Source organism: Coregonus clupeaformis, chromosome 6 (genome assembly GCF_020615455.1).
Source record: "Coregonus clupeaformis isolate EN_2021a chromosome 6, ASM2061545v1, whole genome shotgun sequence".
NCBI lineage: Eukaryota > Metazoa > Chordata > Actinopteri > Salmoniformes > Salmonidae > Coregonus > Coregonus clupeaformis.
This window is the reverse complement of record NC_059197.1, coordinates 1,247,505-1,273,168: the sequence shown is the minus strand read 5'-3', so window position 1 is coordinate 1,273,168 and position 25,664 is coordinate 1,247,505. Positions and strand designations below refer to the sequence as shown.

The following is a 25,664-nucleotide window of genomic DNA, read 5'->3' as shown; positions in this document are numbered from 1 at the left end:
AAGAACCATTCTCGCCTTGTGCACAGCGTGTGTGTCGTAATGTTACTGATACACCATACCTTTGATGGTTAGGTCAGTCTCGCTGTCAAAATTATTCGCATTGGTCTAACCCCGCGGATGTTATTGCCTATAATATCACCGTGAGAAATGGGCAGGTTAAGTCGAGCTCTTCCTCGTTAGTGCAAGGTCCATTAGGTTCAATGGCCTTAATGAACACATATTGGCTCTGCGGAACAAATGTGTGGCCTAGTCTTCCTCCTGGTTGGTCAGGATGCTGCACCCTAGTGAGACTAAACACCTCCCTTATGATAATTCCAACGCAGCGACCAAACCGGTCTCAAAGGAGAAGAAGAAGTTTGAGTGAACCCAACTCAGTTCCCCTAGGCCATAGGCGGTCAACCCCTTGGGACAAATTCTGGAGAGGACTTGTGCCCTGGTATGGGGCCACTGAGAATGCTCATGTAATAGATAGGCTGGGTTATGTTCATGAATGATATCTTACTGCAACCATGCTTGAGTTTAGAGCTGCCTAGTGGGAACTTCATGTTGTACTTTCATTCCAGACTACTGGAAAAATCTCCACTGCCATAGAACAATTAGACAATCTAAGGGGCACGTTCATGGAAGGAGAGGCTGGTGAAGGTAGTTGGCCTTTTGCATGGCTGACTTCCCTGTTTGGGGCTTGGGGAGCAAAATGTTTCCATTGGCTCATCTATGGCCTAGTAATCATTTTTGCTGTACTACTTATCCAAAGCGACTTACAGTCATGCGTGCATACATTATTATTTTTTAGTGTATGGGTGGTCCCGGGGATCGAACCCACTACCTTGGCGTTACAAGCGCCGTGCTCTACCAGCTGAGCTACAGAGGACCACTTATCATTGCTTGTGTTAAGAAACTATGGTGCAAAGTGGTTGACACTGTCCTCACAATGTCATTACTTGCTACTGAAGATGAGGCATCAGAGCCTTACCCCCCAGACTTGTTTCCCATGCCTGATTACAAGTCTGATGAAGACGATGCTAATCAAGAGCATCGGAATGACAATGTTGAGCTGATGGCACACCTGGTCTGTAGGCCATGACCACAGAAAGGATTCTATAAGTGGTGTTTCAATGAGCTTCATGAGGGTCTTTACCACCATGCCGGTCCTCTTTGTACAGACGAAGAGTGCACAAGGGTGTAATACCCTTTGAATTGTATACATTATGTGAAGGTTTTAAGTTCAATGTGGATAAGGTCATACTGTTCGAAAGATCCCTTCCCCAGATGTTTATACTTATATTTTCAAGGCTGAATGACGGAATCGTGCTTATTTTAGACAGAAATGTTAAGTTGAGATTAGTCTCGAAAGGGAGGAGTATAGTGGCAATATTGCTGGTATAATGTTTATCCAGTGTATCTATGCATTTAACTAAAGGCACATAATGTACTACTGAGACTTGCTCCCTCTGCTAGAACACTTCCACTTTGTCTACGTGATTGACTCATGGTTCTGAACTTACAGCCAAATGCTGTTATTCCATATCCTGTTATTTAGCAGTAGACTGAACTAAGCTGTGAGAGACGCGTAAGACAAATGGTTTCGGTTCCTTTTAGAAACAGAGTCACGACAATGAGCATTGAGAAATGGCATGACATTTCTCAACAAGACCTCACCACAGGCCAACCGCAGCCTCTCAGTTCCATAGTCCTTTGGCTGTACATTTGGGCAGTGGCGGCTCCTGAAAAAATTCTCAGGAGGGGCAATTTTTCTGATGATTTAGGTGACCTACACACATTTTAAAAAAAGATATGTCCAGCAACAACATGAAGACAGGGGCAGCATATAAGTCAATACCAGAAGCATTTATTGACTGATCTGGGGAGATGGATTCCAGTTTCTGTGACAGATTATAAATAATCTCTGATGCCTTTGTTATATTAGCTTTTGGTTGAATGTACTGTCGTAGTAAATATATAATGTTATAGCTTGGTCTGACTAAAATCTTGTGCATGACCCATTTTGTGTTGGGCGTTTGTTGTTCCTATCCTATAACAATGGACAAAAGAGTCCTATCTTGTCAGCCTTGTCAGCAGGTGGCCAAGGACAACACCCACGCCATAGGTCTCTCAGTTCTTCCAACTCACGAGTTCTTGCTCTGAGGACACACACACACACACACACACACACACATCATCACTGATAACACACACACACACACACACACATCATCACTGTTAAACACACACACACACACACACAAAAATCCCCTCTCTTTAGGCTGAACATTTGAAGACAGAGAACCCGACTCAGAGCCAATGCAACAGTGGAGGGGACCTCGCCCAACTCATCAGGACCAATCAGAAGATCAGAACTACTAGATTCAATTCAACCTACATCATTTATTGTATAAAATGTCTGCACACAATGTTTTCGGGGCTCTCTTCTCCCTAAGAGTTTGACGAACGAGTCCGTGCACGCGATTCCAGATATCTTTACCTCTGAATAAACTGCCTTTATTATACCATGTCCACCCTGTCCAAAGTCTCTACTTGGTCTCAGTTCTCCAGTAAACTTGTGATTATCAACAGTACACAACGGTAACAAACAATTGGGGGAACTCACGGGGCAGATAGTAAGGTCGCAATGACACAGAAAGCAGTTCAATGTCGGGGTACAGAGTCGCTCTCTTACCAGGATCGCGGTCCGCTCTGACCAGGGTGAAGCCTGTCTCCCAGCTGTATTGGATTCCGCTGCCAGCAGCGTTTTCATTATTTAGTCCGTTCGTAGCGGGTATGTACACGATCAACAAGATCAGTCCAAAACCAACCACTGGAAATCCATGGTTGGCAGAATGTTTGTAAACTAAGTCTACAAATTAAAAACATAAAATAACGCCACACTGCAGGTCACAACAGAGACGCTGCTAGCCGCTATTGTCTTAGTTACGTTCATGGTTACGTCACGTATGACGAAAGCGCGTAAGTGCAAGCACACAGACACCCATAGAGAATGTATTGAAAGCTTTGAAATTTGAAAAAAATAGATTTTACATGACAGGCTATGAGAGACTTCTGGGCGATTTTCAACCTGACTGAAATCGCCCCCAAAAACGGGCGGGGCCATTTGAAGCACGACTTTAGCCTGATTTGACATTTAGTGGCTGGCAGATCAGACGTGAACACTGATAACTACTGTTGCCGTGATATAATTGATTAGAAAAAAAATCCCTTCCTTTTCCCGTTTGGCAGTGCGTCGCCCATATCGCCCTATTGAACAGGCCGTCCCTGCATTTGGGTCACCAACCAGTGCTTCCTCATGGCTATTGTTCTGTCTGGTTGTCACACTACCCAAAGGGGGATTGTACTTTCTATAAAAGCTGAGACTCAACTATATTTCGTTGGGCTCTTAACTCTGCACCTTTTGACAGGTGCATCCTGTTTCTATTGATCATCCTTGAGATGTTTCTACAATTTCATTGGAGTCCACCTGTGGTAAATTCAATTGATTGGACATGATTTGGAAAGGCACATACCTGTCTATATAAGGTCCCACAGTTGACAGTGCATGTCAGAGCAAAAACCAAGCCATGAGGTCGAAGGAATTGTCCGTAGAGCTCCGAGACAGGATTGTGTTGAGGCAGCATTTTTGGTCCCGAAGAACACAGTGACCTCCATCATTCTTAAATGGAAGAAGTTTGGAACCACCAAGACTCTTCCTAGAGCTGGCCGCCCGGCCAAACTAAGCAATCGGGGGAGAAGGGCTTTGGTCAGGGAGGTGACCAAGAACCCGATGGTCACTCTGACAGAGCTCCAGGGTTCCTCTGTGGAGATGGGAGAACCTTCCAGAAACCCAACCATCTCTGCAGCACTCCATCTATCAGGCCTTTATGGTAGAGTGGCCAGACGGAAGCCACTCCTCAGTAAAAGGCATATCTGCAGAGAAGAATAGGAGAAACTCCCCCAAAACAGGTGTGCCAAGCTTGTAGCATCATACCCAAGAAGACTCAAGGCTGTAATTGCTGCCAAAGGTCCTTGAACAAAGTACAGAGTAAAGGGTCTGAATACTTATGTAAATGTGATATTTCCGTATTTTTTTATAAATGTACAAACATTTCTAAAAACCTGTTTTTGCTTTGTTATTATGGGGTATTGTGTGTAAATTTATGAGAAGAAAAAAACTAATCAATTTTAGAATAAGGCTGTAACGTAACAAAGTGGAAAAAGTGAAGGGGTCTGAATACTTTCCGAATGCATTGTAAATGTAGCCATTATGCTAGCCCTGGTGATAGTATCTCTGAATGTGAGAAAGTAACCTTCCCCTTCACTAGACTTCCCCATCTGTGAGGAGAGGGAACCAGTGAAGAGCAGCAGCTGGGGGTGATGGGGTGAGGAAAGGGGGCTCTACTGGGCATCGGGGACCACTTCCTCCATAGACTAGTTATTCACTAGAGTTTTGTGGTTTATAAGTCCCTTCTAAATACACTATATATACAAAAGTATGTGGACAACGTGAAATGAGCAGTTTTGTCACACAACACAATGCCACAGATGTCTCAAGTTTTGAGGGAGTGTGCAATTGGCATGCTGACTGCAGGAATGTCCACCAGAGCTGTTGCCAGAGAAGTTAATGTTAATTTCTCTACCATAAGCCGCCTCCAACATTAGTTTAGAGAATTTGGCAGGACTTCCAACCGGCCTCACAACCGCAGACCACGTGTAACCACATCAGCCCACGACCTCCACATCCGGCTTCTTCCCCTGAGGGATCGTCTGAGACCAGCCATCTGGACAGCTGATGAAACTGTGGGTTTGCACAATGGAAGAATTTCTGCACAAACTTTCAGAAACCGTCTCAGGGAAGCTCATCTGCACGCTCATCGTCCTCACCAGGGTCTTGACCTGACTGCAGTTCGGCGTCGTGACCGACTTCAGTTGGCAAAAGCTCACCTTCGATGGCCACTGGCACGCTGTGTGCTCTTCACGGGTGAATCCCGGTTTTAACTGTACCGGGCAGATGGCAGACGTTGTGTGGGCGAGCGGTTTGCTGATGTCAACGTTGTGAACAGAGTGCCCCATGGTGGCAGTGGGGTTATGGTATGGGCAGGCATAAGCTACAGACAATGAATACAACTGCATTTTATTGATGGCAATTTGAATGCACGAGATACGGTGACGAGATCCTGAGGCCCATTGTCGTGCCTTTCATCCGCCGCCATCACCTCATGTTTCAGCATGATAATGCACAGCCCCATGTCGCAAGGATCTGTACACAATTCCTGGAAGCTGAAATTGTCCCAGTTCTTCCATGGCCTGCATACTCACCAGACGTGTCACCCATTGAGCCTGTTTGGGATGCTCTGGATCGACGTGTACGATAGCGTGTTCCAGTTCCCACCAATATCCAGTAACTTCACACAGCCATTGAAGAGGAGTGGGACAACATTCCATAGGCCACAATCAACAGCCTGATCAACTCTATGTGAAGGAGATGTGTCACGCTGCATGAGGCAAATGGTGGTCACACCAGATACTGACTGGTTTTCTGATCCACATCACTGCCTTTTTTTTAAGGTATCTGTGAGCAACAGATGCACATCTGTATTCCCATTCATGTGAAATCCATAGATTAGGGCCTAATTTATTTATTTAAATGGACTGATTTCCGTATATGAACTGTAACTCAGTAAAATCTTTGAAATTGTTGCATGTTGCATTTATATTTTTGTTCAGTGTAAGAACATAGTTACACAGTTCATGGTACCAATGAATAGATAATACAGACATTGACTAAACATTACATCTGTCATAGTTGTATTACTGATCAGAAGACTGAGCTAAAGCCATTAAAGGCATTAGGTTACTCATCACACCAGCGTAGTTCCAAACCACTTTTATAACACATGGCATTAGGTTTTCATGATCAGGTTTTTGTCACAGAACTGTCGTTAGAGCCTCCATGATACCGCAGCACGCTCCAAGTCCTTGATCAGGTGCTTGGGGAAAACCGCCCAAACAGGTGAACTCTAGGAAAGGTCTGATGAACGCATACAGTACATATGCATTACATGTTTCATTTTCACAGAGCACAATGTTGTAAGGGCTCCTGTGTCAGAAATAATGCCTGATTTTAGGGGCTAGCTTCCATGTGGGGAAAACAACTGGGTAATTAAGGGACAACAAGATCACAAAGCCACAGAGCTCAAGTAGTCTCACAATGGTTCAAGTAGGATGACACTTAACTAGCATTGACATGTAGAGTGGTCTTTGTTGTGTCACCAGTAGGCGATTTGTGTGATCCAACTCTACTCCTTATAATTCTATTGCAGCTGACCAAACAATGCATAGGATACTGGTGTAATTCAACATTTCACCATTAAACCCTATGGGAAAAGTTTGTGTGACCTTTATAATTTCAATAGAATCCAAAAGCTTTGGTCAATCTGACCAGCCTCACTGGGAAAAATTGGTTGAATCAACGTTATTTCCAGGTAATTTCAACCAAAGAAATCTATGCGAAGACATCAAGAATCAACATGGAAAACTGATTGAATTTGCAAAAAGTCCTTTTTTTTTTCACCCGATGTGTACCTATTTTTTTTTTATATTTTACATTGAATTTATGTTAGTTGACAACTCAACCAAATGTAAATCAAAACTAGACATTGAACTGATGTCTGTGCCCAGTGGGGCACATTTCACAGTTTTGTGTGTATTAGCATGATCCACTTGAGACAATAAAAAAGGAAAACAGTGCTATCCCAGTACAGTTTTTTTAATGCTCTGACTGTTTTCATTGCATCATCCACTATAGTGTACAGTCTGATGTCATAAACAGCATGTCATGATCCTCATTATGACATCTTACCTACAGTGAGGGAAAAAAGTATTTGATCCCCTGCTGATTTTGTACGTTTGCCCACTGACAAAGAAATGATCAGTCTATAATTTTAATGGTAGGTTTATTTGAACAGTGAGAGACAGAATAACAACAAAAAAATCCAGAAAAACGCATGTCAAAAATGTTATAAATTGATTTGCATTTTAATGAGGGAAATAAGCATTTGACCCCTCTGCAAAACATGACTTAGTACTGTTGGCAATCAAAGAGGTCAGACGTTTCTTGTAGTTGGCCACCAGGTTTGCACACTTCTCAGGAGGGATTTTGTCCCACTCCTCTTTGCAGATCTTCTCCAAGTCATTAAGGTTTCGAGGCTGACGTTTGGCAACTCGAACCTTCAGCTCCCTCCACAGATTTTCTATGGGATTAAGGTCTGGAGACTGGCTAGGCCACTCCAGGACCTTAATGTGCTTCTTCTTGAGCCACTCCTTTGTTGCCTTGGCCGTGTGTTTTGGGTCATTGTCATGCTGGAAAACCCATCCACGACCCATTTTCAATGCCCTGGCTGAGGGAAGGAGGTTCTCACCCAAGATTTGATGGTACATGGCCCCGTCCATCGTCCCTTTGATGCGGTGAAGTTGTCCTGTCCCCTTAGCAGAAAAACACCCCCAAAGCATAATGTTTCCACCTCCATGTTTGATGGTACTCCCGAGTGGCGCAGTGGTCTAATCTAGTGATTGCTGTGTCACTAGAGATCCTGGTTCGAATCCAGGCTCTGTCGTAGCCGGCCGTGACCGGGAGACCCATGGGGCGGCGCACAATTGGCCCAGCTTCGTCCAGGGTAGGGGAGGGAATGGCTGGCAGGGATGTAGCTCAGTTGGTAGAGCATGGCGTTTGCAACGCCAGGGTTGTGGGTTCGATTCCCACGGGGGGCCAGTATGAAAAATAAAAAAATTATGTATGCACTCACTAACTGTAAGTCGCTCTGGATAAGAGCGTCTGCTAAATGACTAAAATGTAATGTAAAAATGTGTTCTTGGGGTCATAGGCAGCATTCCTCCTCCTCCAAACACGTTGAGTTGATGCCAAAGAGCTCGATTTTGGTCTCATCTGACCACAACACTTTCACCCAGTTCTCCTCTGAATCATTCAGATGTTCATTGGCAAACATCAGACAGGCATGTATATGTGCTTTCTTGAACAAGGGGACCTTGCGGGCGCTGCAGGATTTCAGTCCTTCATGGCGTAGTGTGTTACCAATTGTTTTCTTGGTGACTATGGTCCCAGCTGCCTTGAGATCATTGACAAGATCCTCCCATGTAGTTCTGGGCTGATTCCTCACCGTTCTCATGATCATTGCAACTCCACGAGGTGAGATCTTGCATGGAGCCCCAGGCCGAGGGAGATTGACAGTTATTTTGTGTTTCTTCCATTTGCGAATAATCGCACCAACTGTTGTCACCTTCTCACCGAGCTGCTTGGCGATTGTCTTGTAGCCCATTCCAGCCTTGTGTAGGTCTACAATCTTGTCCCTGACATCCTTGGAGAGCTCTTTGGTCTTGGCCATGGTGGAGAGTTTGGAATCTGATTGATTGCTTCTGTGGACAGGTGTCTTTTTAGACAGGTAACAAGCTGAGATTAGGAGCACTCCCTTTAAGAGTTTGCTCCTAATCTCAGCTCGTTACCTGTATAAAAGACACCTGGGAGCCAGAAATCTTTCTGATTGAGAGGGGGACAAATACTTATTTACCTCATTAAAATACAAATCAATTTATAACATTTTTGACATGCGTTTTTCTGGATGTATTTGTTGTTATTCTGTCTCTCACTGTTCAAATAAACCTACCATTAAAATTATAGACTGATCATTTCTTTGTCAGTGGGCAAACGTACAAAATCAGCAGGGGATCAAATACTTTTTTCCCTCACTGTATATAAATCGCAGTCAACACAAATGGCCACTGTGTAGAGACACTAGAGAAATACCGTTGGATCCATTTCTTATGATCACGAGTGACACCATCTTGAATAAGTGTTTTGATTTTGGAACCAGCAAGTTGATTTGACGTGTACTGGGTTGTATTGAGCATTGACAGCCGCAGACAAGAGGGCTATCATGGCTTCTTCCTCTGCCCGAGGTTCATCTTGGGGCTGTTCTTGTTCCTTATGAACATGTTCACCAGCACCCCTAGGAAGCCCATCCAATACCACATTAAGCATTATCTCTCACCAGTCTCCAATCAATGTTTATATCATTGTATGTAGAGAAGTGCATATTTTCTCTCAACTAGATTAGGCCTATATGGCAGTTTAGTGCTTTTGTAGAATCTATGCCAAGGTGCATTGAAGCTGTTCTGGCGGCTCGTGGAGGCCCAACGCCCTATTAAGACACTTAATGTTGGTGTTTCCTTTATTTTGGCAGTTGCCTGTACATACAGTATTGTTTGCTCTCCAGAGCACTCCTACTGTGTTGATGTGAAGCTCTCTGTTGTTGCAGGTCTACTGGCAGGTCTCTGAGCAGCAGAAAAGGGCATGCAAGACCAAAGGGAAAAGGTTCAGAAGCAAGTGGATTCTATGATGGAACATCTCTCCTCACAGACAACTCTGAAGCAATATACTGATAGATATTTTAGAAACAAATCACATAATAATACAAACCTTATCCTGTTCCAGTTGGAATGCCGAAACTACACTGAACAAAAATATAAACGCAACAATTTAAAAGATTTTACTGAGTTATAGTTCATTTAAGGAAATCACTCAGTTGAAATAAATTCATTAAGCCCTAATCTATGGATTTCACATGACTGGGAATACAGATATGCATCTGTTGATCAGAAAACTAGTCAGTATCTGCTGTGACCACCATTTGCCTCATGCAGCGCGACACATCTCCTTTGCATAGAGTTGATCAGGCTGTTAATTGTGATGTGTGGAATATTTTCCCACTCTTCAATGGCTGTGCGAAGTTGCTGGATATTAGCGGGAACTGGAACACGCTGTTGTACACGTCGATCCAGAGCATCCCAAACATGCTCAATGGGTGACATGTCTGGTGAGTATGAAGGCCATGAAAGAACTGGGACATTTTCAGCTTCCAGGAATTGTGTACAGATCCTTGCGACATGGGGCCGTGTGTTATCATGCTGAAACATGAGGTGATGGCGGCGGATGAAAGGCACAACAGAGATACATTTTTGCGTATGGAACATTTCTGGGATCTTTTATTTCAGCTCATGAAAAATGGGACCAACACGTTACATGTTGCATTTATATTTTTGTTCAGTATACTGTATATCAAGACCCTTAAGACTCTGGACAATTTGAATGTTTGTTTGTGGGACCCACGCCTACAATCTCACATGTGACTATGTGGTAAATATAACCTGGTCAAGACAGAACATCTCTATTCTTGTTTGACACTATCATATGACTGCAAGCAGTTGTCATACTCTGGATATTAACACTGAACCAACTGTACACACACATCACACACCTTCCCTCTGTCTTTCTGTGAGGGGCTCCACTACCTTTCAAAGTGGTTAAAGATAACATCAATAATGTACACCTCCACATCGCAACAAAATCAATCAATCAATCAATTTGATTTTATATAGCCCTTCATACATCAGCTAATATCTCGAAGTGCTGTACAGAAACCCAGCCTAAAACCCCAAACAGCTAGTAATGCAGGTGTAGAAGCAAAATATGCATTGTGTTCTCCAACATGCCTACTCAAACGGAAAGTTGACCCTAGAAGGGAAGAGGGACGAGGGGAAGTTACCTTTGACTCCATCCAGAGATCAACCTCGGTCATGTTTGGTGAGTACTGATTGCTGCTTTCTAATATCTACAGTACCGTTGAAGTCGGAAGTTTACATACACTTAGGTTGGAGTCATTAAAACTTGTTTTTCAACCACTCCACAAATTTCTTGTTAACAAACTATCGTTTTGGCAAGTTGGTTAGGACATCTACTTTGTGCATGACACAAGTAATTTTTCCAACAATTGTTTACAGAGATTATTTCACTTATAATTCACTGTATCACAATTCCAGTGGGTCAGAAGTTTACATACACTAAGTTGACTGCCTTTAAACAGCTTGGAAAATTTCAGAAAATGATGTCATGGCTTTAGAAGCTTCTGATAGGCTAATTGACATCATTTGAGTCAATTGGAGGTGTACCTGTGGATGTACACTGCTCCAAAAAATTTAGGGAACACTTAAACAACACAATGTAACTCCAAGTCAATCACACTTCTGTGAAATCAAACTGTCCACTTAGGAAGCAACACTGATTGACAATAAATTTCACATGCTGTTGTGCAAATGGAATAGACAACAGGTGGAAATTATAGGCAATTAGCAAGACACCCCCAATAAAGGAGTGGTTCTACAGGTGGTGACCACAGACCACTTCTCAGTTCCTATGCTTCCTGGCTGATGTTTTGGTCACTTTTGAATGCTGGCGGTGCTTTCACTCTAGTGGTAGCATGAGACGGAGTCTACAACCCACACAAGTGGCTCAGGTAGTGCAGCTCATCCAGGATGGCACATCAATGCGAGCTGTGGCAAGAAGGTTTGCTGTGTCTGTCAGCGTAGTGTCCAGAGCATGGAGGCGCTACCAGGAGACAGGCCAGTACATCAGGAGACGTGGAGGAGGCCGTAGGAGGGCAACAACCCAGCAGCAGGACCGCTACCTCCGCCTTTGTGCAAGGAGGAGCAGGAGGAGCACTGCCAGAGCCCTGCAAAATGACCTCCAGCAGGCCACAAATGTGCATGTGTCCGCTCAAACGGTCAGAAACAGACTCCATGAGGGTGGTATGAGGGCCCGACGTCCACAGGTGGGGGTTGTGCTTACAGCCCAACACCGTGCAGGACGTTTGGTATTTGCCAGAGAACACCAAGATTGGCAAATTCGCCACTGGCGCCCTGTGCTCTTCACAGACGTGACAGAGTCTGGAGACACCGTGGAGAACGTTCTGCTGCCTGCAACATCCTCCAGTATGACCGGTTTGGCGGTGGGTCAGTCATGGTGTGGGGTGGCATTTCTTTGGGAGGCCGCACAGCCCTCCATGTGCTCGCCAGAGGTAGCCTGACTGCTATTAGGTACCGAGATGAGATCCTCAGACCCCTTGTGAGACCATATGCTGGTGCGGTTGGCCCTGGGTTCCTCCTAATGCAAGACAATGCTAGACTTCATGTGTCAGCTGTTCCTGCAAGAGGAAGGCATTGATGCTATGGACTGGCCCGCCCGTTCTCCAGACCTGAATCCAATTGAGCACATCTGGGACATCATGTCTCGCTCCATCCACCAACGCCACGTTGCACCACAGACTGTCCAGGAGTTGGCGGACGCTTTAGTCCAGGTCTGGGAGGAGATCCCTCAGGAGACCATCCGCCACCTCATCAGGAGCATGCCCAGGGGTTGTAGGGAGGTCATACAGGCATGTGGAGGCCACACACACTACTGAGCCTATTTTTGACTTGTTTTAAGGACATTACATCGAAGTTGGATCAGCCTGTAGTGTGGTTTTCCACTTTAATTTTGAGTGTGACTCCAAATCCAGACCTCCATGGGTTGATACATTTGATTTCCATTGATAATTTTTGTGTGATTTTGTTGTCAGCACATTCAACTATGTAAAGAAAAAAGTATTTAATAAGATTATTTCATTCATTCAGATCTAGGATGTGTTATTTTAGTGTTCCCTTTATTTTTTTGAGCAGTGTATTTCAAGGCCTGTGGATGTATTTCATCCTTGGGAGCAATTTCCAAACACCTGAAGGTACCACGTTCATCTGTACAAACAATAGTACGCAAGTATAAACACCATGGGACCACGCAGCCGTCATACCGCTCAGGAAGGAGACGCGTTCTGTCTCCTAGAGATGAACGTACTTTGGTGCAAAAAGTGCAAATCAATCCCAGAACAACAGCAAAGGACCTTGTGAAGATGCTGGAGGAAACAGGTACAAAAGTATCTATATCCACAGTAAAACGAGTCCTAATCGACATAACCTGAAAGGCCACTCAGCAAGGAAGAAGCCACTGCTCCAAAACCGCCATAAAAAAGCCAGACTACGGTTTGCAACTGCACGTGGGGATAAAGATCGTACTTTTTTGAGAAATGTCCTCTGGTCTGATGAAACAAAAATAGAACTGTTGGCCGTAATGACCATCGTTATGTTTGGAGGAAAAAGGGTTTGCTTGCAAGCTGAAGAACACCATCCCAACCATGAAGCACGGGCGTGGCAGCATTATGCTGTGGGGGTGCTTTGCTGCAGGAGGGACTGGTGCACTTCACAAAATAGATGGCATCATGAGGAAGGAAAATTATGTGGATATATTGAAGCAACATCTCAAGTCATCAGTCAGGAAGTTAAAGCTTGGTCGCAAATGGGTCTTCCAAATGGACAATGACCCCAAGCATACTTCCAAAGTTGTGGCAAAATGGCTTAAGGACAACTAAGTCAAGGTATTGGAGTGGCCATCACAAAGCCCAGACCTCAATCCTATAGAAAATGTGTGGGCAGAACTGAAAAAGCGTGTGCGAGCAAGAAGGCCTGCAAACCTGACTCAGTTACACCAGCTCTGTCAGGAGAAATGGGCCAAAATTCACCCAACTAATTGTGGGATGCTTGTGGAAGGCTAGCTTAAACGTTTGACCCAAATTAAACAATTTAAAGGCAATGCTACCAAATACTAATTGAGTGTATGTAAACTTCTGACCCACTGGGAATGTGATGAAATAAATAAAAGCTTAAATAAATCACTCTCTACTATTATTCTGACATTTCACATTCTTAAATTAAAGTGGTGATCCTAACTGACCTAAGACAGGGAATCTTTACTAGGATTAAATGTCAGGAATTGTGAAAAACTGTGTTTAAATGTATTTGGCTAAGGTGTATGTAAACTTCCGACTTCAACTGTACCTGCACACAAGGACGGCGTGTCAGACTAGTGCAACCACACCAAAAGTTGTGTTTGTGATATAAAATACATTACTTCTCTACGTTCTTTAGAGGTTCATTATTTCCAGTTCTGATGATTGTTATTGTTCCTCATCTATCAGGGATGGACCTTTATTCAGCCACAGCAGTCAACTTCCTGGGCACTGTTCCAACGTCACTCCTCCCCAGCTGTCAGGACTGAACACCGACAGTCCTGGCTTAAGAGTAAGCTCTATCGCCTCTGTTAACTCACTATAATAAGAGGTAGTCTTACTCACACTGGAGACAGGCGTTCACACTTGGCCCAGGGCCTAGTTCTAAAAGGAAGTCTGAGTGTAGGCCTATCTCTGCTTCAGTTTATCTTACCGTTATGCAGTACACACATTCCATAGTTCCTGAGCCAATGGGAACGATTGGAAAAAGCTCTCTCAATGCCCACGCCTACACAGCAGGGCCATGGACTGTTCCAAACTCCAGTAGCACCCTTCACTTTGTGATGGATTAAAAGTAGAACAAGAATCAAGGAGAGGATACATTGGATAAACATTTGTTCTTGAATAAGGCAATGAGAGGAGAGTTTATAGGCTGGAGCTGGGCCGGATGAGGGAAATGGAAGTGGAGCATAAGTTAATGTCTTTGTTATTAATTTAAACATTTAGCTACTGTTGTTATAACCAGCAGAGCACTTCAACCCCTAAAGACTGTTTATACAGCTGTTATCTTACATATTCTACCAAGATAAATTGTCTCACAAATTACTTGTGAATTCTTATTTGAGGCACTTGGTAACAGATGTTCCCTCCAGTGACCAAGGAATGGGCAAACATCGGTTTGAATGAGGCACTGGTGTGCTGTGGTAATACAACTCTGCCATCTTGTGGATTAAGTGGCTCTCCTCACCATAGGAGCAATGAGCAAGTTAATCTTACCACTCTATCATTAACCTCAGGCAGGCAATAGATTTAGCTTCATAACGTTTTTTAAGACACAAGAATGTGTTGTGATACAGTATTTTAGTATTTTGTATTTTCTTAAAGGGATGAAACTCAGGCAAAGCGTTTCAAAGGCTGTTCCTTTGCTCATCTTGTTCTCTGACGTCCCTCCTCTAGACACTCACCCATGCTTGCTATGTCAATGAATGACATCACTGTCTCCATCACTGTTTAGCAGTCTTGCCGTCAGAGAGAGAGAGGGAGAGATTTACAGGGCTTGAACTAATGGAAAAGAGTGAAGTTAATAGTAAGGGGAAGATTGATTAACTCTCCGTCCCCTCATCTCTTCAGGGCAAAAACCATTAAAGTGTATTTTGGGAACATAATTTTGCCCAAGAGTTTGAGGCGAAGGGGAAAATGTGAGTTCCTTGTCTCAGAGTGAAAATATTTAACAGTCAGAGAAGCGTTCCAATGGTTTTGGCAGTGCAAGTTAAACAGTGTCTGTAGCTAAGAGTCTGTCAATGTACATTAAAGTTTAGATCCCCAATGGTGAAACAGCCACCTCCATTTGCAATATTACAACAACAAAGAAGTTACTGAAATCAAAGGATGCTGTTTTTCACCCTCGGACATCATTGCACGCACGATAGAAGAGCACAATATGTAATGCTTTTTTAAAAATCATTCTGCGCGACATCTCCTCACCTCGAAAAAACAATAACAATGCTGGTGGGGAGGCTGTGGCACTAGTTCAGACTACTGTGAGTTCTGCTTTAAGAGAGGAGGCCATGTTTGGTGATGTCATTAGACTGAAGTAAACAGGGGCCCCAGTGGAAAATATATCCACGCTGATACTCTCTTTTCACTTTTTGGGGTCTTCTTGGATAGTCAGACATAATAATCTTAGAAAGAGAAAATAATACAGCCCCATTTACACTGGCAGGCAAGCTGTCAGCTTGTTATTAAATAATTAATCTAGCTATATCTAACGTGGAACCAGGCATATTGTCCTTGTTGAGCACATAGTACCTGATGTCATCTCTATTGTGGGTCCTTGTTTTTTTGTATTGCCATAGATGTACTTACCTGGTCACAGTATTAGGTATTAAAGCCAGTTATGAAAGTTAAATGTTTTATTGGTGACATAAATGAAGGTTGCACAGACAGATAAGTTCAAAGATTGTGAAAAGTATTGTAGGGCTTCAGTTTGAATACTTTACAATTCATTTTCTGCACAAAATACTGGCTAAGTATCATGACATCAGTCAATGATGTCACACTTGGAAGCCCTAAACAGCTCACATACCTGTATGATGCCTTATTGAATCCTCTTTACGTCTCCACCACAAAACTGGACATATAACCTTCTTATGTTAACAATTCCTGCCAAGTGCAGGAGCCAACGTCTCATTTAAACCCCATATGCCGTCCTTGTGTTGTAAAGGCAAAAAAACGATGATACATGTAGGCCCAAAACTGTGTAGGGCCACCGTCAGAACATCTGTTAAAACGATTCACCATCGCACAGCAGCAGTCAAATGGCTAACATGAAGCACAGCTGAAAGCACTACAGTTCACCTGATTCATCATCACAACTCAGTATGGTATGTGCCATAGCCTACTGCTATTTCTGTAACATTGCTTAATGTGTTTATTCAAAGACCAGAGTTTTCTACTAACCTTGTAGAGAGGCCATGAATCATGTAGAATGGCAGTAAATTAGTTTTACATTTTCTGGGGGAGGACCCCCAGCCCCCACAGCAGACTTGGTCCCCCCAATGTCTATACCACTTCGCCCTTGGCGAAGACAGCAGAATTTTTCCAGTCCGAGTGCACCAAGAAGCCAGTGAAGGTGCTGTCAGTCTTAGAGCTGGAGTAGAAACCACTGTACTCTCCCAACGCCATCTGCACCCACACCTGGTCGCCCGGGATGAGGTGCAAAAGCGAGCCGCCGGACAAAGACGCCGGCTTGGGCCAGTTCCCGTAGAACTGGAAGTAGGACGCCATTGCGTGACCGTTCTTCATCAGGTCAAACTGCAGGCTGGCCCGGTAGACGGTGGCGTGGACCGCAAAGTAGTAGACGCCGGGCACTTTGCAGGTGAAGCGTCCTGTTTCCGTGTCGTAGTCGCCCTGCTCGTTTAGCGTTACCTTGTCAAAGCGCACAGCGTCTTCCGCTGCCACGGGCATGGTGCGGCCCTCTGACAACTTGGCGCTGAAGGCAGATTTGGGAGCGACGGCGCACTCCCCCGACTGCCCCCTGTCTCCTTTATCGCCAGGGTTCCCCTGGTCTCCAGTGAGACCCCTAAAGCCTGACTCGCCTTTAGGGAGAATAGACACAATGCTGTTACTACTGTTCATTCAATAACACTTGAATCAACAGCAAACCAATTAAACCAGGGGAAGACTCATGGATCATTATAGTCCACAGTATGTTGTAGAAAGTATGGTGCACTGTACCTGTCTCTCCCCTGTCTCCCTTCTCTCCCTTCTCCCCAGGGACAGAATCACGCCCGTCCCTCCCATCTCTTCCTGGTTGGCCAGAACTGCCGTGCACCCCAGGGGTACCTGGGATACCTGGGTGTCCCGTACACAGACTGGGCGGGATCTTGTTGTCATCTAATTGGTTGGAGAAGTTGACCAGTAGAACGGGGAGGAGGAGGAGGGGCCACAGCTGGAGTGATGTCATTTCAATGCTACTATGTATAGGAGGGAAACATTCTCTGTCAACATGAAGTAATGGAAAATACATTTTCTACTTGATATTCTATTCTCTAGAACTGACTTCTCCAGGGGATACTCATAGTGTGTCATCTGTGAGTTTATAAATAGCTATGGAGTTCATTGATTTGTTCTGCAGATGTTATGAGAAGCATAACAGTGCAAGGGATATATAATCACAAGGAAATCTAATAACACAAACTCTTGAACCCATAAATGCGATGTGCTGAAATCAATGGAAATATCCTTCAAAGAAATCTGACATTAAATGAGAGCAGAAAAATAACCTGTAATGTGTTGTAACAGATGTCATATAGGAGAGATTGAATCAGCTTTTCTTATTGACAGATTAATGACGTGTGTAGTGTGAATACAGAAGTCCAACTCCTTTCCCATTGGTGACATGTGTAGACGAAGGTCTTGGACTCTCACTAAACTTGACACAGCTAAAAGGAGGGGTCAGATGACCAGGGGAAACATTCAACTGGAGAGAGGGAGTGATGGAAATGGAATAACCATTTAAAAATAACATAAGACGCCTCGTACCATGGACACAAAGCTTTGAGAGTATAGGCCCCCAGTACATTTAATGAGAGCATACACAGTACCTACAGTGCATTCGGAAAGTATTCAGACCCCTTGACTTTTTCCACCTTTGTTTTTACGTTACAGCCTTATTCTAAAATGTATTAGTTTTTTTCTCTCATCAAGCTACACACAATACCCCATAATGACAAAGCAAAAACAGGTTTTTAGAAATGTTTGCAACTTTATTAAAAATAAAAAACTGAAATATCACATTTACATAAGTATTCAGACCCTTTACTCAGTACTTTGTTGTAGCACCTTTGGCAGCGAGCTTGGCACACCTGTATTTGGGGAGTTTCTACCATTCTTCTCTGCAGATCCTCTCTAGCTCTGTCAGGTTGGATGGGGAGCATCGCTGCACTGCTATTTTCAAGTCCAGGCTCTGGCTGGGCCACTCAAGGACATTCAGAAACTTGTCCCGAAGCCACTCCTGTGTTGTCTTGGCTGTGTGCTTAGGGTCGTTGTCCTGTTAGAAGGTGAACCTTCGCCCCAGTCTGAGGTCCTGAGTGCTCTGGAGCAGGTTTTCATCAAGGATCTCTCTGTACTTTGCTCCATTCATCTTTCCCTCGGTCCTGACTAGTCTCTCAGTTACAGTGGGGAGAACAAGTATTTGATACACTGCCAATTTTGCAGGTTTTCCTACTTACAAAGCATGTAGAGGTCTGTAATTTTTATCATAGGTACACTTCAACTGTGAGAGACGGAATCTAAAACAAAAATCCAGAAAATCACATTGTATGATTTTTAAGTAGTTAATTTGCATTTTATTGCATGACATAAGTATTTGATACATCAGAAAAGCAGAACTTAATATTTGGTACACAAACCTTTGTTTGCAATTACAGAGATCATACGTTTCCTGTAGGTCTTGACCAGGTTTGCACACACTGCAGCAGGAATTTTGGCCCACTCCTCCATACAGACCTTCTCCAGATCCTTCAGGTTTCGGGGCTGTCGCTGGGCAATACGGACTTTCAGCTCCCTCCAAAGATTTTCTATTGGGTTCAGGTCTGGAGACTGGCTAGGCCACTCCAGGACCTTGAGATGCTTCTTACGGAGCCACTCCTTAGTTGCCCTGGCTGTGTGTTTGGGGTCGTTGTCATACTGGAAGACCCAGCCACGACCCATCTTCAATGCTCTTACTGAGGGAAGGAGGTTGTTGGCCAAGATCTCGCGATACATGGCCCCATCCATCCTCCCCTCAATACGGTGCAGTCGTCCTGTCCCCTTTGCAGAAAAGCATCCCCAAAGAATGATGTTTCCAGCTCCATGCTTCACGGTTGGGATGGTGTTCTTGGGGTTGTACTCATCCTTCTTCTTCCTTCAAACACGGCGAGTGGAGTTTAGACCAAAAAGCTCTATTTTTGTCTCATCAGACCACATGACCTTCTCCCATTCCTCCTCTGGATCATCCAGATGGTCATTGGCAAACTTCAGACGGGCCTGGACATGCGCTGGCTTGAGCAGGAGGACCTTGCGTGCACTGCAGGATTTTAATCCATGACGGCGTAGTGTGTTACTAATGGTTTTCTTTGAGACTGTGGTCCCAGCTCTCTTCAGGTCATTGACCAGGTCCTGCTGTGTAGTTCTGGGCTGATCCCTCACCTTCCTCATGATCATTGATGCCCCACGAGGTGGGATCTTGCATGGAGCCCCAGACCGTGGGTGATTGACCGTCATCTTGAACTTCTTCCATTTTCTAACAATTGCGCCAACAGTTGTTGCCTTCTCACCAAGCTGCTTGCCTATTGTCCTGTAGCCCATCCCAGCCTTGTGCAGGTCTACAATTTTATCCCTGATGTCCTTACACAGCTCTCTGGTCTTGGCCATTGTGGAGAGGTTGGAGTCTGTTTGATTGAGTGTGTGGACAGGTGTCTTTTATACAGGTAACGAGTTCAAACAGGTGCAGTTAATACGGGTAATGAGTGGAGAACAGGAGGGCTTCTTAAAGAAAAACTAACAGGTCTGTGAGAGCTGGAATTCTTACTGGTTGGTAGGTGATCAAATACTTATGTCATGCAATAAAATGCAAATTAATTACTTAAAAATCATACAATGTGATTTTCTGGATTTTTGTTTTTGTTTAGATTCCGTCTCTCACAGTTGAAGTGTACCTATGATAAAAATTACAGACCTCTACATGCTTTGTAAGTAGGAAAACCTGCAAAATTGGCAGTGTATCAAATACTTGTTCTCCCCACTGTACCTGGCGCTGAAAAACATCCCCACAGCATGATGCTGCCGCCACCATACTTCACCGTAGGGATGGTGCCAGGTTTCCTCCTTTAGGTTCCTTTTGGCAAACTCCTGTCATGTAACTTTTACTGAGGAGTGGCTTCCGTCTGGCCACTCTACCATAAAGGCCTGATTGGTGGAGTGCTGCAGAGATGGGTGAACCTTCCAGAAGGACAACCATCTCCACAGAGGAACTCTGGAGCTCTGTCAGAGATGACCATTGGGTTCTTGATCACCTCCCTGACCAAGGCCGTTCTCCCCCGATTGCTGAGTTTGGCCGGGCGGCCAGCTTTAGGAAGAGTCTTGGTGGTTCCAAACTTGGAGGCCATTATGTTCTTGGGGACCTTCAGATTCAGAAATTTTTTGGTACCCTTCCCCAGATCTGCGCCTTGACACAATCCTGTCTCGGAGCTCTGTGGACAATTTCTTCGACCTCATGGTTTGGTTTTTGCTCTGACATGTACTGTCAACTGTCAATTTTCAAGTCTCATAGCAAAGGGTCTAAATACTTATGTTTTTTATTTGTAATACATTTGCAAACATTTCTAAAATCTGTTTTCGCTTTGTCATTATGGTGTATTGTGTGTAGATTGATGAGGATTAAAAAAAAATCCATTTTAGAAAAAGGCTGTAACGTAGCAAAATGTTGGAAAAAGGGAAGGGGTCTGAATACTTTCCGAATGCACTGTATGGCCAACAGGCATTACACCTTTAAAAGGCAATCAGATTATGACCATATCTTATATAGGTCCCGTGTGGCTCAGTTGGTAGTTGGTAGAGCATGGCGCTTGCAACGCCAGGGTTGTGGGTTCGATTCCCACGGGGGACCAGTATGGAAAAACAGTATGAAAATGAATGCACTCACTACAGTAAATCACTCTGGATAAGAGCGTCTGCTAAATGACTAAAATGTAAAAAATTTAAGTATCTGTTGGCATCAGTAGCCTACACTTCTTCTCCCAGTTTTTAAAACAGCTGTTTCACATTAAATGTCAACGAGAGCAGCAGTGCCAGAATGGAAGCAATCATTATTTACACTGTTCAAAACAAAAGCTCAGTGTTAATCCCTGCTTTCCTTTGGTGTGAGTTCAGGATCGTCTGTGTCTGTGTCTGTGTCTGTGTGTGTGAGTGTGAGTGAGTGAGACCCTGAGGGTGTTCCTGTGTCTGTGTCTCCGCCCCCTCTTTTAGCAGTGCTGGGAAAGAGAGGAGCCAGCTGTGAGGGACTGTCTGACAGGATGTCTACAGACTAACACTGTTGGCTACCATGGGACTGGAGCACAGGACAAGCCTCACAAGGCCTGAAAAAACAGACACTGGGAACGACAGGGCATGTCTCCAGAGCACCTCACAATCAATTTGCTGATAGCAAGAGTGGACCATGTGGTAGAAAACTGTGCAACTTGATCACACAAAAGAATGCTCACATTGAAAATTGAAAATTACTACCACAGAATATGCCCATATTCAAACGCCCGTTTTAGAAATCCGATAGAACTATCTTCGAGTAAGGACTTCCAGCCTGTAGTTTGCTCACTACAAGCAAATATTACTTTAAGGCCAGAAAATATGAAATCCTCAATATACTGTCTTCCAGGTTATTTTCAGCTCATTGCAGCTGTCGTGAGTCAGTGGTATATTTCAGCCACAGCTGCTGTATTCTTTATGACAGCATTTAAAGACCTGTACCGAGCAGAGAGGGCTGGCCTGTGGAGAAACTAGCCAAAAGCTGTGTCAGCATTCTGAGGAAGAACAGACAGACAGGATAAACACTGGAATCTGAGAAGCTGCAGATTTCTATATCCCTATTTCCTATAAGGACCACAAACTCCATTTTTTTGTGTGGGAGTACGATATGCAAAGGACAGTAATACATTGGTATGTATAGTTGCAACTTTTTGAGCAACTAATCATCCAATAACATACAGGGGATGTGAGCATGTTAGCAGTATCACAAAGAATCACAGTATAGCACGTTTCTGATGAGGATAGCAGCAGTCTATCACTGGTTAGAAAAATGTATACTATTTGAATAGGATAGACAGTGTGACAAATAGGCTACATTATTTGTTACTTCAATAAAACATTTATATTCCAATTACATAGGAATTCATCAATGCATTTGCAAAACAAAATTAATTGCCTGTGAAACACACTCAATTCCTTTACTGACTGTTTGCGTGGCAAGCAAAAAAAATTCAATGGAAAATAGATCATTTTACTTATTGTAGATAATGTTGAACCACACCTACTCACAGCAGACAGCGAACATATACAACTATTTTCAATCCAGTATTATTTGAAAAGAAAGTTTACCAGTTAACGTCCAAAAGTCCTCAGGAGCAGCAGTCTTTGCCTTGTGCTGAAGTGAAAACAGTAAACGTTATATTTTCTGCTTCAGCCAAAGAGGCTGGGGAAAAAAAGAGAACTCTCAGTCTTGAAAGGAAACGGTAATGAAAGAAAATTAGAAAGGGAGGGTGGGTGGGAGAGAGGGAGGGAGAGACAGAGTAGGAGGGAAATATTTGAACTCTCTCCAGCACAAATAATAGAAAGGAAATGTCTTCAATAACTCAAACTAAAAGAGGAGGATCAGAGGAGGATCAAAACAAGAGAGAGGGAGACATCAGGAAAGCGAGTGAGTGGGAAAAGGAGGTGAGTGGGAAAAGGAGGTGCAGTGAGGATAAAAGGTTGGCAGATTACATCAGAATTTAAGATTTGACACTGGAGGAATTTCTTTCCCAAACATAAACAGTGGGAGAGATCAGAGGGTTGTGGTCACTGGTCAGGGATATGTAACCACGATACACTGAGGCAAAGTCCTGGAAAACTCTAGCAATACTGTTAACTGCTGTTACCGCCTACGCGTCATATTGTGAACTCCTCAAAAAGCAGTAAGGCCTTAACGCGGAGATAGTTGATCAGTTTCATGAGAGTAAAGATACAGGGAGATACTTGAAGTTATGTTATCTTAGAGGGAAGCAACGTTTTTCTTACCTTCGATTTTCTTCAGAAATTGAAACAATAGAGACTTTGGCTTGAATCCTTTCCTCATGTCAGTTTTGAGCTGATTGAGGAATGTGAAATAGTCGAGGAAAACATCTCACTTAACCATTTGCAGCCACTCTTAAAGAGGATTTCACCTATTTTACTGAACTATCGCTCACTTTGATCGCTGTCTCTCCATGCAAACCAGCATGTATGTATCCCTAAATTCTGCTACAGCATTTACAAAGACACCACCTTAAGTTAGTAGTAAGTCACTGATGACACCGCTACAGGTACAGACTACATTAATGGAACTGCTGAGGCTTGGTCACATTTAGGGTGGAACCCTCCATGTTTCTACACATGGGTTTGGTTTGGTCTACTTCACTGTTATGGGACAAGAAGGGGCTGGCAATTGCTCTTTGAAATCCCAGACCTTAACTTTTCATTTTCACTCTTGAGGCAATTAAACTGTTTCACAGAGGACTTCACAAGCCTCGCGTTGAGGCCAGTAGCCGTAACTGCACTGAGGTGGAACAGATTCATACATGGTTTCAATTACCATTAGACAATCAGCACATTTTGTCCCCTGCTCAATAACGGCCTGTTAAAACGCCAAACTACTACAGAGGCACGTTCAGATACAGCAATGGTTTTGTAAGTTCTAACAAATTATTTCATTTGGCCAACCAAGTTCTTTTTAGCAAAAAAAAATATTTCTCTTATTTGTGATTTTAATTTTGGGAATCTGTTCCAAAGTATTCCCACGCATTAATAGAGAGACATACAATATGTGATCGGATACAAATGTAAGCAAGGTTTTGAAATTATTATGTTTTAGTCAAATATGATATCTGTTTGGGCTTCTTACGGTCAATTTGCAGTCTACAAATTATTTGTAATTATCTTCAGGCCCCCCTGACTATCTGCTCAAGAAGAAATCTTGCCGCGGCTGAATCTAGAGTAGCTGATGATCCCTGCCCTAGATTATCCTTTCATTTCTACAGAAAAGGGAATTATTTAAATAATCATGACAGACTGAACCAAGGCGGACCCCAGCATTTTGGAGGCCCTAAGCGAGTGGCATGAATGACTCACAAATGTCTGGAAACTATAACATTTCAAAGTTATAAATTCTGCGCTGAATATATCGTGCACTTTGTCAATAGTGTAACTTTTTTAGGCAGTCATTTTTTCACAAGACCACCTGGGTAGAATACATGTCAAATGAAGGTATGCTGAACAAAAATATAAATGCAACATGTAAAGTGTTGGTCCCATGTCTCATGAGCTGAAATAAATTATCCCAGAAATTGCTCATATGCACAAAAAGCTTATTTAGCTCAGATTTTGTGCACAAATGTGTTTACATCCCTGTTAGTGAACATTTCTCCTTTGCCAAGATAATCCATCCACCTGACAGGTGTGGCATATCAAGAAGCTGATTAAACAGTATGATCATTACACAGGTGCACCTTGTGCTGGGGACAATAAAAGGCCACTCTAAAATGTGCAGTTTTGTCACAACACAATGCCACAGATGTCTCAAGTTTTGAGGGAGCGTGCAATTGGCATGCTGACTGCAAAAATGTCTACCAGAGCTGTTGCCAGAGAATGTAATGTTCTCTGGCAACGTTTTGAGAATTTGGCAGTACGTCCAACCAGCCTCACAACCGCAGACCATGTGTACGGCGTAGTGTGGGCGAGCGGTTTGCTGATGTCAATGTTGTGAACAGAGTTCCCTATGGTGGCTGTGGGGTTATGGTATGGGCAGGCACAAGCTACAGACAACGAACACAATTGCATTTTATCGATGGCAATTTGAATTCTACAAAAATACCGTGACGAAATCCTGAGGCCCATTTTGTTTTAAGGTATCTGTGACCAACAGATGCATGTCTGTATTCCCAGTCATGTGAAATCCATAGATTAGGGCCTAAAGAATTTATTTCAATTCACTGATTTCCTCATATGGACTGTAAAATCTTTGAAATTGGTGCATGTTGCGTTTATATTTTTGTTCAGGTGTGCTTGATTCACCTTAGTTTGCTATTTGTGACTATTCCAATGTTTCCATTTTACTACCAGGCAAACTAAATAACGTGCAGATCAAGTATTTGAATCAACCCCTGTCTCTTATCCTCTCTAGTCAGTCACCATACCAACATATTGGCACTTGCCGGTAATAAAATAAACCATGCTCTTGCATGTGTTAAAGGCTGAGGTCAGGTAAGATTTCCTGCTCTTCCATTGTCATTTCATAAGGTTCCAATAAATAACCACGTTGCATTTGCATGCCTTTATTTATCATTTGAGAAGAAATATGCGTGTGTGTTCCTCCTTCCATTCTACTCCCTTTTGATGAGGTCACTGTAGCTGTCCCATCTGGGAATCTGAAAGTGAAAGACACAGTTAAGTTATTTCTAT

The 25,664-nt window shown here is 43.5% G+C and overlaps 1 protein-coding gene across 2 annotated transcripts; it reads right to left on the bottom strand.

Annotated features, from left to right (window-relative positions):
* Positions 1-15,832: 15,832 nt before the first annotated feature.
* Positions 15,833-22,691, bottom strand: LOC121568230 (complement C1q tumor necrosis factor-related protein 5). Of its 2 annotated transcripts, none has more exons than XM_041878785.1 (3): positions 22,569-22,691; positions 17,172-17,410; positions 15,833-17,032 (listed from the first exon to the last, which is right to left on the bottom strand). In XM_041878785.1, exons 2-3 carry the CDS (start codon positions 17,398-17,400, stop codon positions 16,497-16,499), a joined length of 765 nt encoding a protein of 254 aa, XP_041734719.1. In that variant the 5' UTR covers positions 17,401-17,410; positions 22,569-22,691; the 3' UTR covers positions 15,833-16,496. The 2 variants fall into 2 exon arrangements, with proteins under 2 accessions (XP_041734719.1, XP_041734720.1); XM_041878786.1 differs by having other exon boundaries at positions 17,172-17,407.
* Between the last annotated feature and the right edge of the window lie 2,973 nt (positions 22,692-25,664).

Excerpts from the sequence above, each read along its gene's own strand:
- LOC121568230 (XM_041878785.1), bottom strand. The coding sequence starts at position 17,400 with ATGACATCACTCCAGCTGTGGCCCCTCCTCCTCCTCCCCGTTCTACTG. Across the intron at positions 17,033-17,171 it reads GGGAGACAGGGGAGAGACAG|GCGAGTCAGGCTTTAGGGGT; the intron begins GTACAGTGCACC and ends TTCTCCCTAAAG.